The 18,129-nt window shown below is 36.8% G+C and overlaps 5 protein-coding genes across 6 annotated transcripts; 3 read left to right on the top strand and 2 right to left on the bottom strand.

Moving 5' to 3' along the window:
* The first annotated feature begins 2,349 nt into the window (after positions 1-2,349).
* LOC110418185 (uncharacterized) lies at positions 2,350-6,296 on the top strand. Its single transcript, XM_021430837.2, has 2 exons — positions 2,350-2,489; positions 3,495-6,296. The coding sequence occupies exon 2, from the start codon at positions 3,561-3,563 to the stop codon at positions 5,892-5,894; it is 2,334 nt and encodes a 777-aa protein (XP_021286512.1). The 5' UTR covers positions 2,350-2,489; positions 3,495-3,560; the 3' UTR covers positions 5,895-6,296.
* A 1,750-nt stretch (positions 6,297-8,046) lies between these two features.
* On the top strand, positions 8,047-11,235 carry NF-YC1 (nuclear factor Y, subunit C1). Its single transcript, XM_021431382.1, has 2 exons — positions 8,047-8,977; positions 10,964-11,235. Exons 1-2 carry the CDS (start codon positions 8,268-8,270, stop codon positions 10,965-10,967), a joined length of 714 nt encoding a protein of 237 aa, XP_021287057.1. The 5' UTR covers positions 8,047-8,267; the 3' UTR covers positions 10,968-11,235.
* A 152-nt stretch (positions 11,236-11,387) lies between these two features.
* On the bottom strand, positions 11,388-12,616 carry XTH11 (xyloglucan endotransglucosylase/hydrolase 11). The gene is made up of 4 exons (XM_021431381.2): positions 12,442-12,616; positions 12,258-12,358; positions 11,988-12,178; positions 11,388-11,915 (listed from the first exon to the last, which is right to left on the bottom strand). The coding sequence occupies exons 1-4, from the start codon at positions 12,614-12,616 to the stop codon at positions 11,540-11,542; spliced, it is 843 nt and encodes a 280-aa protein (XP_021287056.1). The 3' UTR covers positions 11,388-11,539.
* Positions 12,617-13,329: 713 nt separating this feature from the next.
* Positions 13,330-15,212, top strand: LOC110418021 (protein transport protein Sec61 subunit gamma-1). Its single transcript, XM_021430640.2, has 3 exons — positions 13,330-13,526; positions 13,637-13,752; positions 15,007-15,212. Exons 1-2 carry the CDS (start codon positions 13,433-13,435, stop codon positions 13,750-13,752), a joined length of 210 nt encoding a protein of 69 aa, XP_021286315.1. The 5' UTR covers positions 13,330-13,432; the 3' UTR covers positions 15,007-15,212.
* A 917-nt stretch (positions 15,213-16,129) lies between these two features.
* Positions 16,130-18,129, bottom strand: LOC110418495 (uncharacterized). 2 transcript variants are annotated; one of them, XM_089783852.1, is made up of 3 exons: positions 17,520-18,129; positions 17,371-17,449; positions 16,130-17,269 (listed from the first exon to the last, which is right to left on the bottom strand). In XM_089783852.1, exons 1-3 carry the CDS (start codon positions 17,603-17,605, stop codon positions 16,328-16,330), a joined length of 1,107 nt encoding a protein of 368 aa, XP_089639978.1. In that variant the 5' UTR covers positions 17,606-18,129; the 3' UTR covers positions 16,130-16,327. The 2 variants fall into 2 exon arrangements, with proteins under 2 accessions (XP_089639978.1, XP_021286913.1); XM_021431238.2 differs by having other exon boundaries at positions 17,371-17,589.

Raw genomic sequence — 18,129 nt, 5'->3', positions numbered from 1 at the left:
GTTATAAATGATGTACATACAATTAAATATACTTAGTAAAGATTCTGTGTCTAACAACTAATGAGCGCAGATGGCAATTAGAAGAGAAGTTGAATGCAAAATACATTGTCAAGGTAGTTTAAAGTGTTAATTAATAGTATTTGATCACATTGCTATAACAGTAAACTAAAAATTTTAATCCATTTCTAATTTTTACTATTATTAAAACTATAATCCTTGCGCCTGCATCTGCTGCTCAAGCTAAAGGTGAACCATCCAAGCCAACACACGTTAGAAAATCAAGAGAGAGTATGAACTGTGAAGAGAGGGAAGCCTTGAGAGGAAAATTCATGGTTCTAAGAGAACAATGCTGCTTCTTGTTGTACAGTAAAAAGCATGGGACTAAGAGATAGAGGCATGGATGAAAAAATGTGACTGGCATTGCACTCAAGATGTAAACTGTGGTTTGTTGCATCTAGGTGACAGTTCAATAAGAAAGATATTGTCTACTTCATCAAATTTTCGGTTCATACTCTTGCTTTTTCATCATTTTTCTCTCATCCATAATATGTTGTGAAATCAATGTCTCCAAAAACGGTTTGCTTAATGAAGAACAGGATGCTTGCATGAGATATATCTGCAAAGAGATATATGCTGGACTGAAAGCAATGGTTTTCTCTGATATTTTCTGCAGACATTTTCCATTAGAATTCATTGACGATATACCATTTTGCACTAGGAATACAAAGAGGCCAAATTTACATTAATTAGAATCCCATCTGGCATCTCTGCACAGTGTTTAGCCAGGCCATGCCAGTATATTGTTCATTCAAATTTCACCCAAAGATTACATGTCGAGGTTTCGCATAAATTACATTGTACAAGGAAATTAATGTAAACGGCGAATGCAAGGCAGCTCTCTCTGTATGAATAGGGCAAATATCCTTGGTGCAATCTTCTGCATATACATTAATGGCGACCATACCCAAACTAAGTAACCCAATTACATATTTGGCAAACAACTCAGACATGAACAAACTCCAAATCAAATTATGTCAGAATAGGATTTACAGTACCAGCAAAATCCTAAGAATTCCAATAATAAATGGCAAGATCATTAATATTTATATATGGATGCTAGCTCTTTCCAATAAAGTCATGATGAAGCTCATTTATGCAAGGGTAACTGATCTGCGTTATGGTCTCTGGAGAAAATTCATGTCCCGTACAACCAGAAAACAACACCGCACACTTTTTGTCATTAGACTAAAAGGTGTGAAGAAAATTTGAACCTCTGCCCTGTTTTCTTCCAGGAAAAGGCACTTACTTAGTTGTGGGATGTAAAATTCTGCTCATTGTAAGCAGTGATCTTCTTCTGCTGTTTCCAGTTTGTTTTGCACTGGTAATGAACTCAGAAGAAATCCCATGTCAGTGAAAGAAAGTGCAAAACCTATTGTATTCAGTATCTGATCTAACAGCTAGGCATACAGCTTAAGCAGGCCATCTTAGCTGTATTTTTCATCCAAATGGCAATAACAGCAAAGAATTCCAAATCTGCTGTATGAGTCAAATTGCAGGATTAAATGGAAAGTAAAAGGAAAATGTAATCGTCTAAGGAGCATGTATGCAATGCAAGGCAACCTTCCATCTGTGACTAGGATGCATTTTGGTGACATGGTGATGAGTCATCCTGTTCTGCACCTCCATTCTTGGCAACCATGGCCATTATTTGGTAACTGCAAACATTTTTTTGGTAAACCACTCAAATGTGATTCCACAACCAATCATTAAGAATCAGTTGGATTCTTCCTTTAAAGCAAAAATCCAAAGAATTCAGTCATACAAGGGAAGATTATAAATGGTAAAGAAAATGAGTGCTAGCACTGACCATTGAATTCATGAACAAGCTCAATTATGACACAGCAAACGCTGCTTTTATTTGGCTTGTACAATAATATGAAGGAAGGCGCATTCCTTGAATTGACTAGATACATGATAAGTATTGGGATGCTAATATTACCCAGTATGACTAATTGCCAATGTCTAACAGACTTGACCCTGGTAAGGAAAAATTCCATTGCTACATTGAATTGAGAATGATCAGCCACCTATTCATTTCAAAATTTCTATACACAAAAAAGGCCCAAAAAAAAAAAATCACCAAACATAGAGAAAAAAAATTCCATTAAATACAGATAAGTTCTAATTAAATTTGCCTCCTCTTTGTAGCCAAATGGCAATGTTTCCATTAGCCAGAGTTAAAAGTTAACCATGGTTAGGGTTTTACCACATACAAAACGGTCAGGTTTATGCCTATATAAATGAATAGAATATGTATTTTTTTTCATATACCCAGTAATTATATAGTGTCTTATGCCTTTTGTCTTATATACATTCTCAAAATTCAGGTTTTTAAATTTTTATCTTTCAGGTAAACAAGGTCAGCAAAAATCAAAATTTAGCTGGTAATTCTTCAATGCCGCCTCTGAGATTGAATTCTCTGTAAATAGGCGAGTTTCCTTTCCCCTTTTTTTATTGTCTCTGAAAGTTAAAGTGTATTCCTTTTATTTTGCTTTGCATGCAATTCTTTTAGAAAAAAAAAAATCATTCTTATAGCCATTGATTGTGAACTTGTGATACAGGCTTTTTTGGGGTTTTAATCGGGATAATAAGTACTGAAATGAGGCGAATTTGAATGTGGAATGTGTAGCTATTGATTGAAGCTTTTGGCAATCTCAAATACTCTGTTGAATTGTCGGTTTCTTTGTTTTGGCCAATATTCAAGTCGATTGGTGTACTGGAATTTTTTTTCATTGCTTTTTGTTGTTGTTTGATATTTAAATTGTATGCATTCATTCAATTTGAATTTGGTTCAAAAGGTGGTTTAATTTCGTTGTTTGAAATGAAAGTTGAGAACTGAGAATTCACTTTCCAGGAGGAAAAACTGAATTATGATCTGTTTTGGTTATTGAGGAAAAGTTGTATTGTTAAAATGAAGAAAAAGACTTTGCAGATAGCCATTTGTATTTGTAACTTGATACATTCCATGTCTGCATTGTGATCATATTTTAGCAAGGTGTTTGTTTTAAATCCGTTATGATTTCTTTGAAAGTTCGGTATTCAAGTTCGTTGAAGTTTAAAATGATTAACTTCCCGCGCATTTTTTTCTTATTTTAATTAATAAATTCTCAGATAACGAAATTTTGTGCAACATTTTATTTCCAAATCTGTTGCGTATTTTGAAAGTTCGGTAACGTAGTGTGTTTAGTTTTAAATGAATGACCTTCCCGCGCATTATTCGTTATTTCAGTTGATAGATTCTTGGAGAAAGACATTTTAGACAATTTTTTTTTTCTGTGAAAGGATTTTATGCAATGTTGTGTACAACCACTTGGTGTCTTGCACAATTAATTGCAGTCTTGTAATGCTTGCAAAAAAATTTTGAACCTTGGATTTAGATTTTATATTTTTAATGTGAGAATCTTTTCTGATATTGTGTTGGCTGACAAATGCAGATAATCAACTGAAGAAGGAAATAGCTAGCAGTTAGAGGCAGGCAGAGAGTCACTGGCATAACTATAATGGATTCTAACAAAGAAGAGGCCACCAGAGCTAAAGAGCTTGCTGAGAAAAAACTTGGGGAGATGGATGCTGCTGGGGCCAAAAGATTTGCTTTGAAGGCTCAAAACATGTATCCCGAGCTTGATGGTCTTTCTCAGTTGCTTGCAACTATTGATGTGTACATAACTGCAGATATGAAGATCGATGGAGAAGTGGACTGCTACAGCGTGCTTGGTGTTCAACCATCTGCCGATGAGGACACAATTCGGAAACATTTCAGGAAGCTGGCTCTCATTCTTCATCCTGACAAAAATAAATCAGTAGGTGCAGATGGGGCTTTCCATATTCTGTCTGAAGCTTGGAATTTGTTATCTGATAAAGCGAAGAGAATTGCTTATGACCTGAAGCGTAACTTAAGGTGCAGTCATACAAATGTTTTATGTGGGAAGTCGTCTTCATTGGCACCAACCAGTCATGAGGGTTTCCATAATTTCAACAACACTAGTGATCAGAACAATGCTGCTTATTCCAGGCCTGCTCCTCCTCGCTCAGCAAGAAACGATACCTTTTGGACAACCTGCAATACCTGTAGGATGAATTTTGAGTACCATAGAGTTTATGTCAACTTGAATCTTACTTGTCCCAACTGTAGCACTCCCTTTAGAGCTGTTGTGATGCCAGCTGCACCTGTAAATGGTAGTAGGCCATATACTCCATCAACGGACTGTATTCAGCGACAGACATATCCTCAGGTTCATAATACAGGTCCGGGGAGATTTTCTGGCTTGCATTCATTTACCAATATTTCTCTGAATAGATCAGGAAGTAACATAAACGCGGCTCCACCGGCTTATTTCACTGCTCAAGTTGCTAATTTTACTCATTCAGCCCGTGAAACATTAAAGAGTGGGCACAAAGGGTCACAGACAGTCACCATGGGAGAGGGAAGCCTGCCAATGAAATTTCATCCTTCTCAGAAGCTAGATGACGGTTTAGGTACCTGGTCCTTTGATTATATTTCCAGTCTTGCAGCAAAAAGCCACAGAAGTAAGAACAGGAGGCCCTTCAATCAAAGTGAAATGGGGAATCCACCCATAGGAAAGGAGCTCTCGAAGCAGGATATTCACAATATGCTGACGAAGATGGCTAAGGAAGAAATCGGCAAGAAGCTAAATTCATGGCACCCAGCTTCTCTATCAAATGCTTCAAATAAACCAAAGGCTTTTGATAAGGGGATGGATGAGAAGGACGAAGGAAATGGGAAAGATGCTCTAAATATGAAATCTGATGCACAAAAATCCATGGAGTTCGTGGATATCAAGTCTAGCATTCAGCCCAAAAAGTCTTACCCTGTTGATGCTGATGTTGATCCTGCTAGAAAGGAACCTGATCCAATGTCAATGAATGTTCCAGATCCAGATTTTCATGATTTTGACAAGGATCGTGCAGAAAGATCATTCGGTCAGAAGCAGGTTTGGGCTGCTTATGATGACGATGATGGGATGCCTCGTCTTTATGTAATGATTCATGGTGTGATATCATTAAAACCATTCAAAATGCGGATGAGTTGGCTTAATTCTAAAAGCAATGTGGAACTGGCTCCACTAAGTTGGATTGGTTCTGGCTTTTACAAGACTAGTGGAGATTTCCGGATTGGCAAACATGTAGTTAATAGGTCTCTTAATTCTTTCTCACACAAGGTGAAGTGGTCAAAAGGCAGAAAAGGAGCAATTCAAATATATCCTAGAAAGGGAGATGTTTGGGCTCTATATAGGAACTGGTCCCCTGATTGGAATGAGCTGACACCTAATGAAGTGATACACAAATATGACATGGTTAAGGTGCTTGAAGATTACAATGAGCAAAATGGTGTTGCTGTTGCCCCGCTTGTTAAGGTGCCTGGCTTCAGGACAGTGTTTCAGAAGCATTCCATGCCAAGTAAAACCTGGATGATTCCAAGAGAAGAGTTGTTTCGGTTCTCTCATCAGGTCCCTTCTTATTTGCTCCCAGGTCAGGAAGGTCATAATGCTCCGAATGGTTGCTTGGAGCTTGATCCAGCAGCTACTCCTTTGGAACTTCTTCAGGTATTAAGTGAAGCTCAGGTGATAGAAATGGAGGAGATCACTGAAAGAGCTCGGGAAGAAACTGTGTTGGGGGATTTGAAAAGATCTAAAGAAAAAGAGCTGGTGGAGAATGACCAAGAAATGAAACCAAATATTGGTGTAGAAGGTGTTGGACAAGCTTTCATGGAAGAAGAGATTATAGAAGAAGAGGAAAACCAAAAACCTGGGATGCTTGTTTATGGTAGAAGACAGCAAGGAAAACTGGAATGCCAGAGGAATCTTGGTGATTAGGGATTTGTTAAGGTGAAAATCCAGGAATTTATAATGTTCATAGGTTTTTCTCTGAGTCTCCTCAGCAGTCAAATGCAGCTCTGCAGAATTCAGCAAGCTGCATACTGGCGGGACAACAAAATCACATCAAAGTTATAGGGTCTTCTTCAAAACCGAGTTTAGGTATATCTGTTAACCTGAAGAACGTTTTGAAGATCAACATAGGTTTTCTTTCTTTCTTTTTTTCTTTTTCTTTAAGGGTCAATACATATTCCAAAAGGAACTCATTGTTTGCACCTGGTCAAAAAAACAAACAAACAAACAAACCCTCCAGGAGCTGCCCTTGCCTTTTTTTTTTCTTTTTCATGGAAAACTATAGTTGTGGTTCATGTAGGCTTTTATTTCTCCTTAATATAGCAATTTGGAAAATGTTTCAGCTTGTACATGGTGATTCTCTTCAACTTTTCCTGAATCCTCCTACTTGATTGTCTTGCTGTTTCTGTTACCATGCCTGCCTGTCATTTGCCTTAAAAGCACCCTTAACATAGCTGGTTATATTCTAATGTTTTGCTAACATTTATTAACACTTTAAAATCCAATCGTAACTGATGATGTGGCATATGAATTATTATTCTTTTGACATGCTAATCACATGAATACTTAAAAATATTATCTTATTCTTACATGCTATTTCCTCAAAATGCTCACAAGGTTTAAATGTGTGAGTGTCCCAGTCAAATAAATAAAAAAAAAAACACAATAAGTTGACAAAAAAAGTAATATAATTTTATAAATAAGATAATAGTTGAATTTCAGACGTAAACATTGGTTTCAATAATTTATACATACTTAATAGAAGTCTTTTTTAATATTAAATATTGATCAATTTCATAGTAATTAACAATATATATTAGTAACTGGTAAGCAGGTTCAACCCCATTCTTTGTGGCTGTACATGGGGACCCATAAAAAGCACATGAAAGGGACACCATATATTTTAAACTATTTTTTGGTCAATTATATTATGCTTGGATAGGAGGAACACTTAACCTGAAATTGGAAATATATATATATATATGCCCTTCAATCTCTTCTCCTATAATGCAAATGCCCTTTTAGGTTTTGCCAAAGCTAAAGCTAAACGATTCACTAATTATAATACAATGTGAAAGGTAATAAATAAAGATCCTTTTTCCTGCCCACCTCCAAAGAAACAAAAACCATTCTTTTGCCAAAGCGGCATTGATATTATATTCCTTCATTTGACTCAAAAAGGACTGAATAATAGCCCACTCATAAGTCATAGCTCTACTTGCAACTCTTCAACCATAAATGTAAACATCATAAGGGTTTATTTTAATCTACGATTCATTGCTCTCATCATTTGCTCATCCTCCACAAAAGAGTCCAACGTAAAAGCGTAACAACTAAGTCGCCGACTTGTATGATTGTGGACCAACTTTTTTTTTTTCCTCAATTCATTCATTTAAGTTATATAATAATAAGTTGATTCTTTCTCTTTTCTTTTTCTTAGATTTTCTTATTCCTGGTTAAAATAAAATAAAATCTTAATTTTTTTTCATTCAACTATTAAAAAATTAATGGAAGAATATATTTAATTATTATAAATTACGAGATACTCAAATAATCAAGGTTGGTTGGCCACCAGACGGACGACCTCTTCCGTATAAATTAATAGCTACAGCATTATTTACAATGACATATGAGGTAAGTTTAAAATGTGACTAAAGTCTCCATCTCCGTACAGCTTGCTTTGTCCGAAATCCAAAAATAAAATAAAAATAAACTCTATCTGTCTAAAATATATTATTTTACATTTTGATCCATAAATTTTACAGATAACTTTATACACTTAATTGATCCATCTAAATAAAAGGAATCAATTAATATTAAATTAACATATTTAGTTAAATAAAAACGTATCAAGCATATAAACTTTAATTGTAATATTTTGCAGACTCTAACTTTGATTTATATATCATATAACAATCTACAATCCAATTATTAAAGGCCATTTCTTATTTTTTTTAGGTAGACTAATAAATAAATAAATAAGATAAAAGAAGTTGTTCGTTTTTTCGAAACGAAAAAAAAAAAACAAAGAAAAGAAAAAGCAAAGAAGAAATAACATAAAAAGAATCAGCTGCAATGGCTGTACCTTATCCCATACATCTCTCACCCTTGAAAAAATCCAGCACCGCCATCCCCATCTCCCACCCTATCCCTCCGATCAAACGCATCCCATCCCATCTCCCCACCCAGCCCAAAATAAAGAAAAGAAAAAAAAGGAAAAAAAAATAAAAAAGAAAGGGAAATTCAAAACTTGTGATTTTGCCCCATTTGCCCCAAAATCTCTCCCTTGCTCTTCAGCCAATGGACAGTAACCAGCAAGCTCAGTCCTCTTACCCTCCTCAGCCTCCCACTGCTGCTATCACCTCTACTCCTTCCACCACCACCTCCGCCACCGCTCCCCCTCCTTTCCACCACCTCCTCCAACAGCAGCAGCAGCAACTGCAAATGTTCTGGTCTTACCAACGCCAAGAAATCGAGCAAGTCAACGACTTCAAGAACCACCAACTCCCTCTCGCCCGCATCAAGAAGATCATGAAAGCCGATGAGGACGTCCGCATGATCTCCGCCGAGGCTCCCATTCTCTTCGCTAAGGCCTGCGAGCTTTTCATTCTCGAACTTACCATCCGCTCTTGGCTTCACGCCGAGGAGAACAAGCGGCGGACGCTTCAGAAAAACGACATCGCAGCGGCGATTACGAGGACCGACATTTTCGATTTTTTGGTGGATATTGTGCCAAGGGACGAGATCAAGGACGAAGCTGGATTGGGTGGGATGGTGGGGGCCACGGCAAGTGGGGTGCCGTACTATTATCCTCCGATAGGTCAGCCTGCTGGGGGTCCTGCTGGACCTGGTGGGATGATAATTGGGAGGCCTGCCGTCGATCCCACTGGTGGTGTTTATGTTCAGCCTCCTTCACAAGCTTGGCAGAGTGTTTGGCAGACGGCAGGGGCTGAGGATGGCTCGTATGGCAGTGGAGGTAGCAGTGGTCAGGGGAATCTTGACGGACAAGGGTATGTGGAATAATATTTTTTTTTCTTTGTTGATTTTGAGAATTTTCACTTTCTGGGGTTTTTCTCTTTGTTAAAGTATTGTTTTTTTTTTTTGTTCTTTAATTTATTGATTCCATCCAAAATTTCTGTTTTTCGTAAACTCTTTTCATATTGTAGAATAAGAAACATTTGGTAGAGTGATGTTTAACTTGTTTTGTTTGAGATTCTAGCCTATTGGATAGGGGCTGTAGTTCTATAAAACTATTTCCTATCCTTTGAACTTTGGTTGCTGCCTTTTAGTTTAATTGAGCATATAATCATTGCAGTTCTTGTGGGGAAAAATGAGATGGTTGGCGTGTATTTTTTATATGTCTTGCTTAGGCATTGTCTTTCCCTTGCCAAGGGCTGGTTAAGTACATCAGTGGATTTTGTTTATTGGTTAGGATATGAAGATCCCATTTGGTGGATTGAAGTTGCTAGATCTACAGTTTAAATTTCTAATTTTTGTCACTTTATTTCTTTGATTTTGAGACAAATTTGGCTTTAAGATAAGTGATTGTTTATGTTATGGCTAAGCAGTGATGGACTGATGGTAGTGATGATATTGCTGATATTTCATTGTAGTACACTACATGGATGCTATGAGTAACTTGAGCAGGCATCCTTTGGATGCTTTAGTTAGTTGTATAGGATGAAACTTAATTAGTTTTGATTCAATCACTTATGGAGATGGTTTCCATCTAGGAAAGCTTGAGAAAAGAGCAAGAAGAGCTTGCTTAGAATGAGAAATTATGTTAGTTAAATCATTAATTAGGTGGTTGTCACTTAGGAAAGCTTGAGAACAAAGAAAGGAGAGTTTACTTGGAAGAAGATGGTTGAGACATTTTCTAGGAAATGTTGAATATTGTCCGAAGACAGTGAACAACCTTCAATTTTCCATTTCGATTCATATTCAGTGTAATTTAGTTCCACTTCACTCATTTAGTTCCTAGTAAAAATTGGTAGGCACTAACTTCTTGAGATTGTTGATGAACTTAAAGGGGGTATGGACAAGAAGAGAAAAGGGGGGGGAGGGGTGCATGTCTTAGCCATTCTTCATTGCTGGTTTTTTTTTTTTGGGCATGGTTTCTTTTTTAGTTGTTTATTTGCAATTCAGCAACATGGTTGGTGACTTGATTCCTTAAACTAACATTAGACTTTTTCCCTTAACCATTTAGCAACTATGATACATATAGGTAATATCAATGCCATGATTGGTTTTAGCACGTTGCATTCTTAGCACTTGCTTTTTGTATAATACTGTCTGACTTTTCTTTTAATTTTTGCATTGTTGTTAAATTATCATTTTGCATTTTAAAAAATGCTTGTATTCTTGACTGTTGATTGATTATACATAAGAGGTTGTGGATCATGACTGCCTTTTGACTATATACAAGAGGTTGGTGTGGATGTAAATCACCATCAAAACATGATTTGACTTAAAACCTTGAACAAACGAGGGGGAGAATCTGAACCGTTCTTTTTCAACTGTAGAACTTATTTTACCTAGGACAAATTCTAAAGCCTGCCAACCAGCATTCGCCTTTTCCTGGCTGTGGTTTTATTTTCTTTTCCATATAGAAGGTTGCAAACACCTTGCCCTGCTCCCATATTGGGGTTGTGTCTTTTGAGATAAAAGCTAGGACAGGAGAAGTTGAATAGTTATGATACAATTTGGAATGTCAACATATTAATAGTTAAATGGTGATTCTACTAGTCTTTAAGCCATTTGGATGAATGTTCTCTTTTCATGTATCGAATAATGCCTTTTTTAAAGTATGTTGCTCTGCTGTAGTAAGTTATGCTCTTGATGTTTTATTTTGTTTGGACCGTTAATTGTCGTGTTGCCTTTTGAAGGAAAGAGGATTGCTTTATTGAATCATTCTTCCTCTTTCGCTTTATGAGCTGTTAATTTATCATGGTTTCACACTGGCCATTGTCTAAAGTTATTTTTGTTGTTTCCTGCAGCTAAGCATTTCATTGTTCCAATATGATGCTCAATGGTGTGGCAAACGTGTGCAGCTCAGCTGATGCTACTAGGAATTTTGCTTGCGTATGATTTATGAATGCACTTGTCTGCTATTGTTTATGGACAGCTTCCTTTAATGTAATGACTTGTTTAGAAACTTCTCAAGACCATAACTCATTTAGTGCAGCAAAACAATTGCTTGTTGCTATGACTTGCCTAATCATATCTAATGTGCAGCTCTGGGTTAATTATCCCCTTGTTGTGTTCTAAAGGATTCTGTTTATCTTATATCTTCATGTGAATGGACATCTTAAATTTTCTCAACCTTCTTTTTGGAGAATGATTAATGGGAACAACTTTCTTTTTCTTTGTGCTCTTTGTAAGCTTGAGTAGAACCCTCCCAAGGGTATCCCCTCGGTCTTTAGGTGTTCGCTATGATCAACAAAACAGGGGATGAGGATTTAAGTATCATTTGCCCATAAATGCTTGTGAAGTGCAATAGTTGTAAGAAAATTATCATAAAAAAGCTACTAATATTTATCTGTATGTGATATCATTTGACCAGGATCTAAATTCTACTGGTTACTTTTGCATTCTGGTGGAGGCTTAGAGTAGCGCGAGCAGTAGTCATAGTACATGTATTTCGTTCTGACATGTTCATATGCTTTCAGATCTTTGGGGTTTAGCTTCCAAAACTTCTCCCTGTTCCACCAAAAGTGTGAAGAATAACATTTCTCAACGGCATAATCATGTAAAACGCAACCATTTATATCGAATTCTCGGAAGTAGGCTTTGAAAGGTGCTTGATTCCAGTCAGTTCTCTTTCCACCGGATGCCCACCCTTCAGCATTCCATACACTGCCCTCTATTTGCATTGGCTGGTTTGGATAATTTACTCCCATTTTCCTGTTGTTCTTGAAAACCCTGATTGGCACATTGTCAACATAGAACCTGAAAGTTGAACATTATTCGTTATGCCATTGGACGTTTGTTATGGAGTGAAAAGTAGATATTTAATCGTACACTATTTGATGCTGGTTCCAAAGAATCTTGTAAGAATGGAAATCTTTAGTGGGATCAAACCAAAGATGAATTCTTTGCTCGCGACCTCCTTGACCGTTTGCAAACACGTTTGTCTGTAATGTATAAGGCGCAGTATTGTTTCCCAAGAACTCAAAGTCCAGTTCATCGTGATCACTTGAACGTGAAGTTAACTGCAACCACACCATCATGTTACCATCACGATCAAGAATATCATAATAATTCAATGGAAAGAAGTACATATATAATTACATAGAATGCTGTAAGAACCCCTGTTGAATTCTTGTCTGGTATTTTCATTCTGATGTGAAAGAACCCTGATCCGTATCTCCACTTGGACTCAAAGCCAGACCCTAAAACACAGAAAATACCATTAAATTAACAAGAAAACACTCTTTAAGTGATGAAGGCAACAGAACAAGTAGAGAACATGAACCGGAAGTTTGGTCCAATGTAAGCTGGATTTCTGTTTCATTGTTAATAGGTAAGGCATGATCAAATCCCCAGGTGACATAGTAGTTAGAGTAAAAGCTAGCACTGTTACGAGCTTTGCTTGTTTTTGCTGATGCAAGAAAGAGAAAAACAAAGAGACCCAGAATCCAGGATTCCATCGAGAATTGTGTAAGTCTGAATTACAAAAATTTCCTATATATATTCAGCCATGTTTGCATTTTTTGTTTAATACGGTTGAACACATGCCAGCAATATGGGCACGCCTAATATAACTGAATGGACAATGCAATTAATAACAAGCACATGAAAGTTTTGCATTTAATTTTATCTTAAACCTAGGATAAACAAACTGTTTTGTCCTTTAATCCCATAGAGATTTTAATTAGCATGCCTCACAAATCTCTATTAATGAAAATTTTTATGTTTATATGATATTTTTTATATTTTTAATAATGTATAGAATTAATATACTAGCAATGTATCAAATATAAATTTTTATAAAAAACAAGTTATGCATGACCTAATTAACATATTATATAACCTAAACAACATTACCAACAATGAGAGAAATAAGAAAATGTAAAATAGGGATCCATGTATAAAGGGGTATAGAAAATATTATCCTTTTACCCATAATCTAAAATCTGTAATACTTTATGTTAATGTATTTATTGGGTCCTAAAAACCAGGCCCAATGCGGCCCCAGAAATAAGAAAAGGTCTGTAAGCAGCCTAAAATTGTGGGCCGACCTGAGGCCCATGGGCAACTATCCTGTGGAATTGTTCTTTGTTCATGGAGAAGAAGGCCAAAACTGGGTTCCCAAATTTGACTTGCCTCCTACTACTACCCAACAAAGCTGCCTCGACGTTTTTATAAGTTGCATTCACATGCGGCAATCGCCTCATAAAGAATCTCCATTTTTTTCTCTTTTAAGATTTCATCTCGTCGCTAGGTGTTGAGAGAGAGAGAGAGAAATGGACGCCCTGGACTCCGTCGTCGATCCTTTGAGAGACTTTGCCAAGGACAGCGTCCGCCTCGTCAAGCGCTGTCACAAGCCCGATCGCAAAGGTATCCCCTTTTTCTTTCCTTATGCTTTTCTTTTCTTTTTCTTTAGATCTGTTAAAATTAGGGTTTATTGAGCATCTGATTTTTGGAGAATGCTGATTCTTTGCATGCAGAGTTCACGAAGGTGGCCTTCCGTACTGCGATCGGTTTTGTAGTGATGGGGTTCGTCGGATTCTTTGTTAAGCTCATCTTTATTCCCATTAACAACATCATTGTTGGCTCCGCTTAGGTAGTTATCCGATTCTATCTGGTTTTTAATGCTTGATTTGTTGACTCGGTTTTTGGATGCTTGTCTTATCTGATTTTGCATATGCATGATTGCAATACAAGTTTTATGGTTCTTCTCATTTGCATGACTCTGAATTAGGGGTTTCTTCTTGTATTTATGGAAAAAAAATATATAGTCAATTTGCGAAAGGTCTGATTTTGAAGCAGATGCATTTTTCAGAATCATCATTAGCGGCTACTATGTTCTGCCTTTTACGAACAATATATTGGTTTTTAAGCCTAACCCATTTGGATTATGGGATATGGCATCTACTGCTCTGGAATGTTAAAAGATGTGGTAGGCTTATTGTTTCTCCAGGACCCTTTGGTGGGTGATTGCAATTGCCATGTCTTTTGTTCTATATGCATGGCAACTTCATTTTCTCTCATAAACTAGCATTTTCACCCTGAGTCTTCATTGGGTTTGAGGATTAAGACTATTTGTAATTTTTCATCATTTATTTGTTGTTGATCTGGACTAGTGATGCTATGTTGGATTTGAATTTATTTTTTGTTGATCTGATTAGTGATGCTATGTTAAATCTTGGATCTCAAAACTACCCAGTCCTTCCTAGTTTCTATAGATATAGAAGAGTCTGCTTTGTTTGGGGTAAATGAGTTTATAGTTTACCTTTTTCCCTCACTGATGATGAATTTTGGGAATACTGCCTCTGTTTTTATTTATTTATGGGAATACTGCTTCTGAGGTTCAAATGGTGTTATGTTTTTTTCCCTAATTTAAAACCATAGTTGCTATGGTCCTTGTATATCATTCATTTTCGGCCCTCAGGAATAGATATGAAATTTGATCTCAGACTTCAGTTTTCCTGTTTTGGGCTTTGATATAATTAGGCATTTGGCGGTCTTTGTCATCTTGGTGTGGGTAAAAATTCTGAGTTTAGTGAATCATATAACAATCAATGTTTCGTAGCATTATTTGAGCATTTGCTTGAATATTAACGTTTTAGACCGAAGTTACATGTAAAATGAATGACAGAGTTGAACTACAATTTGGTATATAAGTTGTTGTATAACCTTTGGCATATGCTAGGATCAATATGAAATTGATAGTATTGCTGCTCTTTATACTGTAATATCCTAAAGTTTTCTTTAGCTCATACACGTCAACATTCTTGGTGATCAATTTTGCTTAATATTTATGTTTTGTTGTTCTATAAGTGAAAGGGATTGATTTGGTTTTAATATATAATTGCAGGTTTGTAGACATTGCTGGCGGATGTGACCGTTGTGATTGGTTGCAACTTGTCATCAAAGAGGAGTGTTAGAATACAGCTTTTAGCGAACAACCCAACCCCCTTCCTTCCTTTTAAATGTATGAGTTGAAATAGAAACCTTGAATCTGAAGTCAATTGGAATTTCTTTGAGCACTCCGTAATAGATTATGATTAATTTTGCCTTTGACTTGCGAGCTTTTTCTTATTGTGCTATTTCGAGAAGAAGAAACAAATCATGAGGAAATTCTTCCTTAACAAACAGAAATTGCTTTGTGGTCTTTCACATGACTTCTTTTAAGTAGCCAAATGGAAAATAACTTTGCCTTGCAAGAACCCAAAATTAGGTAACTAACATTCATATGAAGTCATTATGCATAGACATTCTTGTAATTAATCGTTGTTGAAATCAAACACTAATTTTCACCATCATAAACTCGAGCTTAGTAAGATATCCTTACGTCAAACAAATTGAATCCGAAATCCTGTATGGTACCGGTCACTTCCCTTGGATCTTCACCCCTCAATGTATTGAAAGTAGAGGCAATAAATTGCTAACCCAGAAACCGACTAACAAAGGAGGAATTGTTCTAACTAATTTATTCCTTGAAAGACTGTGTCCTTCAAATCCAGAAGCATGTAACTTGATAGGAATTGCCACATGGATATGGTAATGCTTTCTTGTTAAAGATTTGTTCCTTTTAATTGATTAGTGGCTGTTAACTGCAGTGCCATTTTGGACTAATTACCTGTAATGCGTAGAAATAGAACTTGTCTAGTTTTTCACCCAAGAAACTTGATCAATGCATGAAAGTCCACCTGGTAGAGCAGAAAGCGGAAACATGCCTTCACTTATTACTTACATTTGCAACTACACCAAATTCCCAAGTTAAAGAGAAACCTAACTCTTTATGCCTTTTAGTGTGTGTTTTGGCTTGAAAGGCTTTCTTTGTCAAATTGGTAGCATGAAGGTTATGCTTTATAATTGCATCGATCCCGTGCAAGAAATTTACACTGAAAAGAGAAGCCAAAATATACTCAAAGCTTCTTGAAATGATATCCGAAACTGAAACCAAGCTTTAAACAACGTTTAGAAACTTGCCACAATTGTGATCTTTCATCCAATAATTCAATCATAGTTGTATAATTGCATTTCATATATGGGGAGCATCAATTAGACAGGTTTTGCATGATCCCTGACCCAACTCCTTTAATTTGTTGTAAATTTCCTAAGTCCAAAATAGGTATAGATATGGCTTAACTAATTTAAACATATGATGTATTCACAAAAGCTAATCTCACTTTTCACTCGGTGACCTGAGATGAAGATGTCGTAGTATCAAAAGATTTCTTCCTAACCAGAAGGCAAGTTATCCTTGATGGTTGAGCGTGTGTATTCTCCAGACTACACAAAACAAAGTCAGGTCTATGAAGTGCAAGATTCAGTCGATCCTGTCCCACAACTAAGGCAGTTGCATCGAGCAGAACGTGCCATGAATTCCTGTGAGCTTCTGAAATCCAATGCATCGAGTAACGCATTCCGTTTACATCAGCTGGATAAGAGAACAAACCCTTCGGGCTGTGCTTACACTTCCTCCTAAAGTACTGGCTAAGTTGTGATCCCTTGATTCTCAGATCCAACCATGATTCAGGGGCCAGGATAGCTTTTGCTTCCTTATAAATGGCAAACTCCCTTATGTAATCCATATCTTCACCAATGATGGTCATGTAGAAGTTCCCTCGGAAAAAAGGGTAGCTTTCTCCTACTAGCATCATCGCATCCTTGTAGTTTGGAGTAAACAGAACAAGATAGTCATCATCTTGTAGCCCGCAGTGCTTCAAAACTTTGTTTTGAGCTTGGATTTCAGGAATTGAAATGAAACTTCCAGGAAAGGAAGATTTCATGGTCAGGATATCGAGCAGTCTTGATGCCTCCAATTGGATCCTGTCCAGGTCGGGAAGATTGCTTCCAAAGGAAGGTGTGGAGGACTCCCTAAAATTACTTTTAGATGATTTTCTTTTATCATCAGGTGCGGGCTCAGAGGACTCCTCATTGATACAAAGACTAGAGAGATCCATATTTTCTATTTCAACTTGTCCTGCATACTGCGGGTATTTTGCCAAGACATACTGTTCAACATATACCCTTTCAGTGTTTGTGATGGGACCTGACCATCTGAGATCAAGACCGTGGAGTGTTGATATGGCCTCAGCTACGATATGCGCTGGAATAACAGTATGTGCTTTCTGTTTTTGTCGCATTTAAAAAAAAAAAGTCAAATATTCGAAATACAGATTTGCAGAAACTTGAGAGTCAAGAAAATGGAGGGCAAAGCATAGTATTTTACCTTGACAACCATGCTGCTTGGTCTGCTGCTCTGTATGGCTGATTTTGGTATGGATGCAAAAGGGGATTCTTTGTGTTCACTTTCCATCATGTTTAAAATTTGTTGTCAAATACTTCAATGAGAATCCTTGAAGCTTTTGCTATAGACACTTTGCAGGATAACTTGTTGAATCATTAACAGCACTTACCTTGGATCCTGCAGGTGAAACCACCCGATCTTTGTTGCTACAGACCATAGTACCTTGTCTCTTCTCCACTCTCCAGCATTCAAAGATTTGTCTTCAGGCCAATAAACAACACTTGCCAAGATTGAGGAACACACAAACAAAAAGCGAAACTGAAAACAGAGGCATGAACCAAAACTGCTCTTGAAGGGTAAGGAGTTATTATCCTCAAAAATTAAAGATGCAGAATGAGGAGGGAAAAGATGGGGGAAGAAAACGAAGAAAAGTAGGTTTGAACAGAATACCAAGCCAAACTAAAACATTTCTGGCTGCAGTGCAAGTCCATAGCTAAGGGGTAATAAAAAATTAAAAGTAGTAGTTTTGAATAAAGATATACCGACAATGACAACAGCAATGCTCCATAACAGGGGAACTCTAGAGGTAGATGAGCAAACATTTTACTGCCAGAACCGTGGTTCAGCTAAATATTCTTTAACACCAACACGTGTTCTGCGATCATGAGTAGGGTTCAGGACTCTGGCTCAATTTTTTACCTTAATCAAATAGCCTAAGGATGGATATCGAAATGGTGTTGA

This window comes from Theobroma umbraticum, unplaced genomic scaffold (assembly GCF_002168275.2).
Source record: "Theobroma umbraticum cultivar Fairchild unplaced genomic scaffold, ASM216827v3 scaffold_50.0, whole genome shotgun sequence".
NCBI classification, from domain to species: domain Eukaryota; kingdom Viridiplantae; phylum Streptophyta; class Magnoliopsida; order Malvales; family Malvaceae; genus Theobroma; species Theobroma umbraticum.
This window is presented reverse-complemented; position numbering and strand designations above follow the sequence as displayed.

Bases quoted from the DNA above. Each gene is read 5' to 3' on its own strand.
- LOC110418495 (XM_089783852.1), bottom strand. From the start codon at position 17,605: ATGGTCTGTAGCAACAAAGATCGGGTGGTTTCACCTGCAGGATCCAAG. The intron at 17,450-17,519 runs GTGTCTATAGCA...CATGATGGAAAG, and splicing joins TCAACAAGTTATCCTGCAAA to TGAACACAAAGAATCCCCTT. The intron at 17,270-17,370 runs GTAAAATACTAT...CGACAAAAACAG, and splicing joins CAAGCAGCATGGTTGTCAAG to AAAGCACATACTGTTATTCC.
- XTH11 (XM_021431381.2), bottom strand. From the start codon at position 12,616: ATGGAATCCTGGATTCTGGGTCTCTTTGTTTTTCTCTTTCTTGCATCA. The intron at 12,179-12,257 runs GTAATTATATAT...GTGTGGTTGCAG, and splicing joins GGGTTCTTACAGCATTCTAT to TTAACTTCACGTTCAAGTGA. The intron at 11,916-11,987 runs GTACGATTAAAT...TTCAACTTTCAG, and splicing joins TGGAACCAGCATCAAATAGT to GTTCTATGTTGACAATGTGC.
- LOC110418185 (XM_021430837.2), top strand. From the start codon at position 3,561: ATGGATTCTAACAAAGAAGAGGCCACCAGAGCTAAAGAGCTTGCTGAG.
- LOC110418021 (XM_021430640.2), top strand. From the start codon at position 13,433: ATGGACGCCCTGGACTCCGTCGTCGATCCTTTGAGAGACTTTGCCAAG. The intron at 13,527-13,636 runs GTATCCCCTTTT...CTTTGCATGCAG, and splicing joins TCACAAGCCCGATCGCAAAG to AGTTCACGAAGGTGGCCTTC.
- NF-YC1 (XM_021431382.1), top strand. From the start codon at position 8,268: ATGGACAGTAACCAGCAAGCTCAGTCCTCTTACCCTCCTCAGCCTCCC.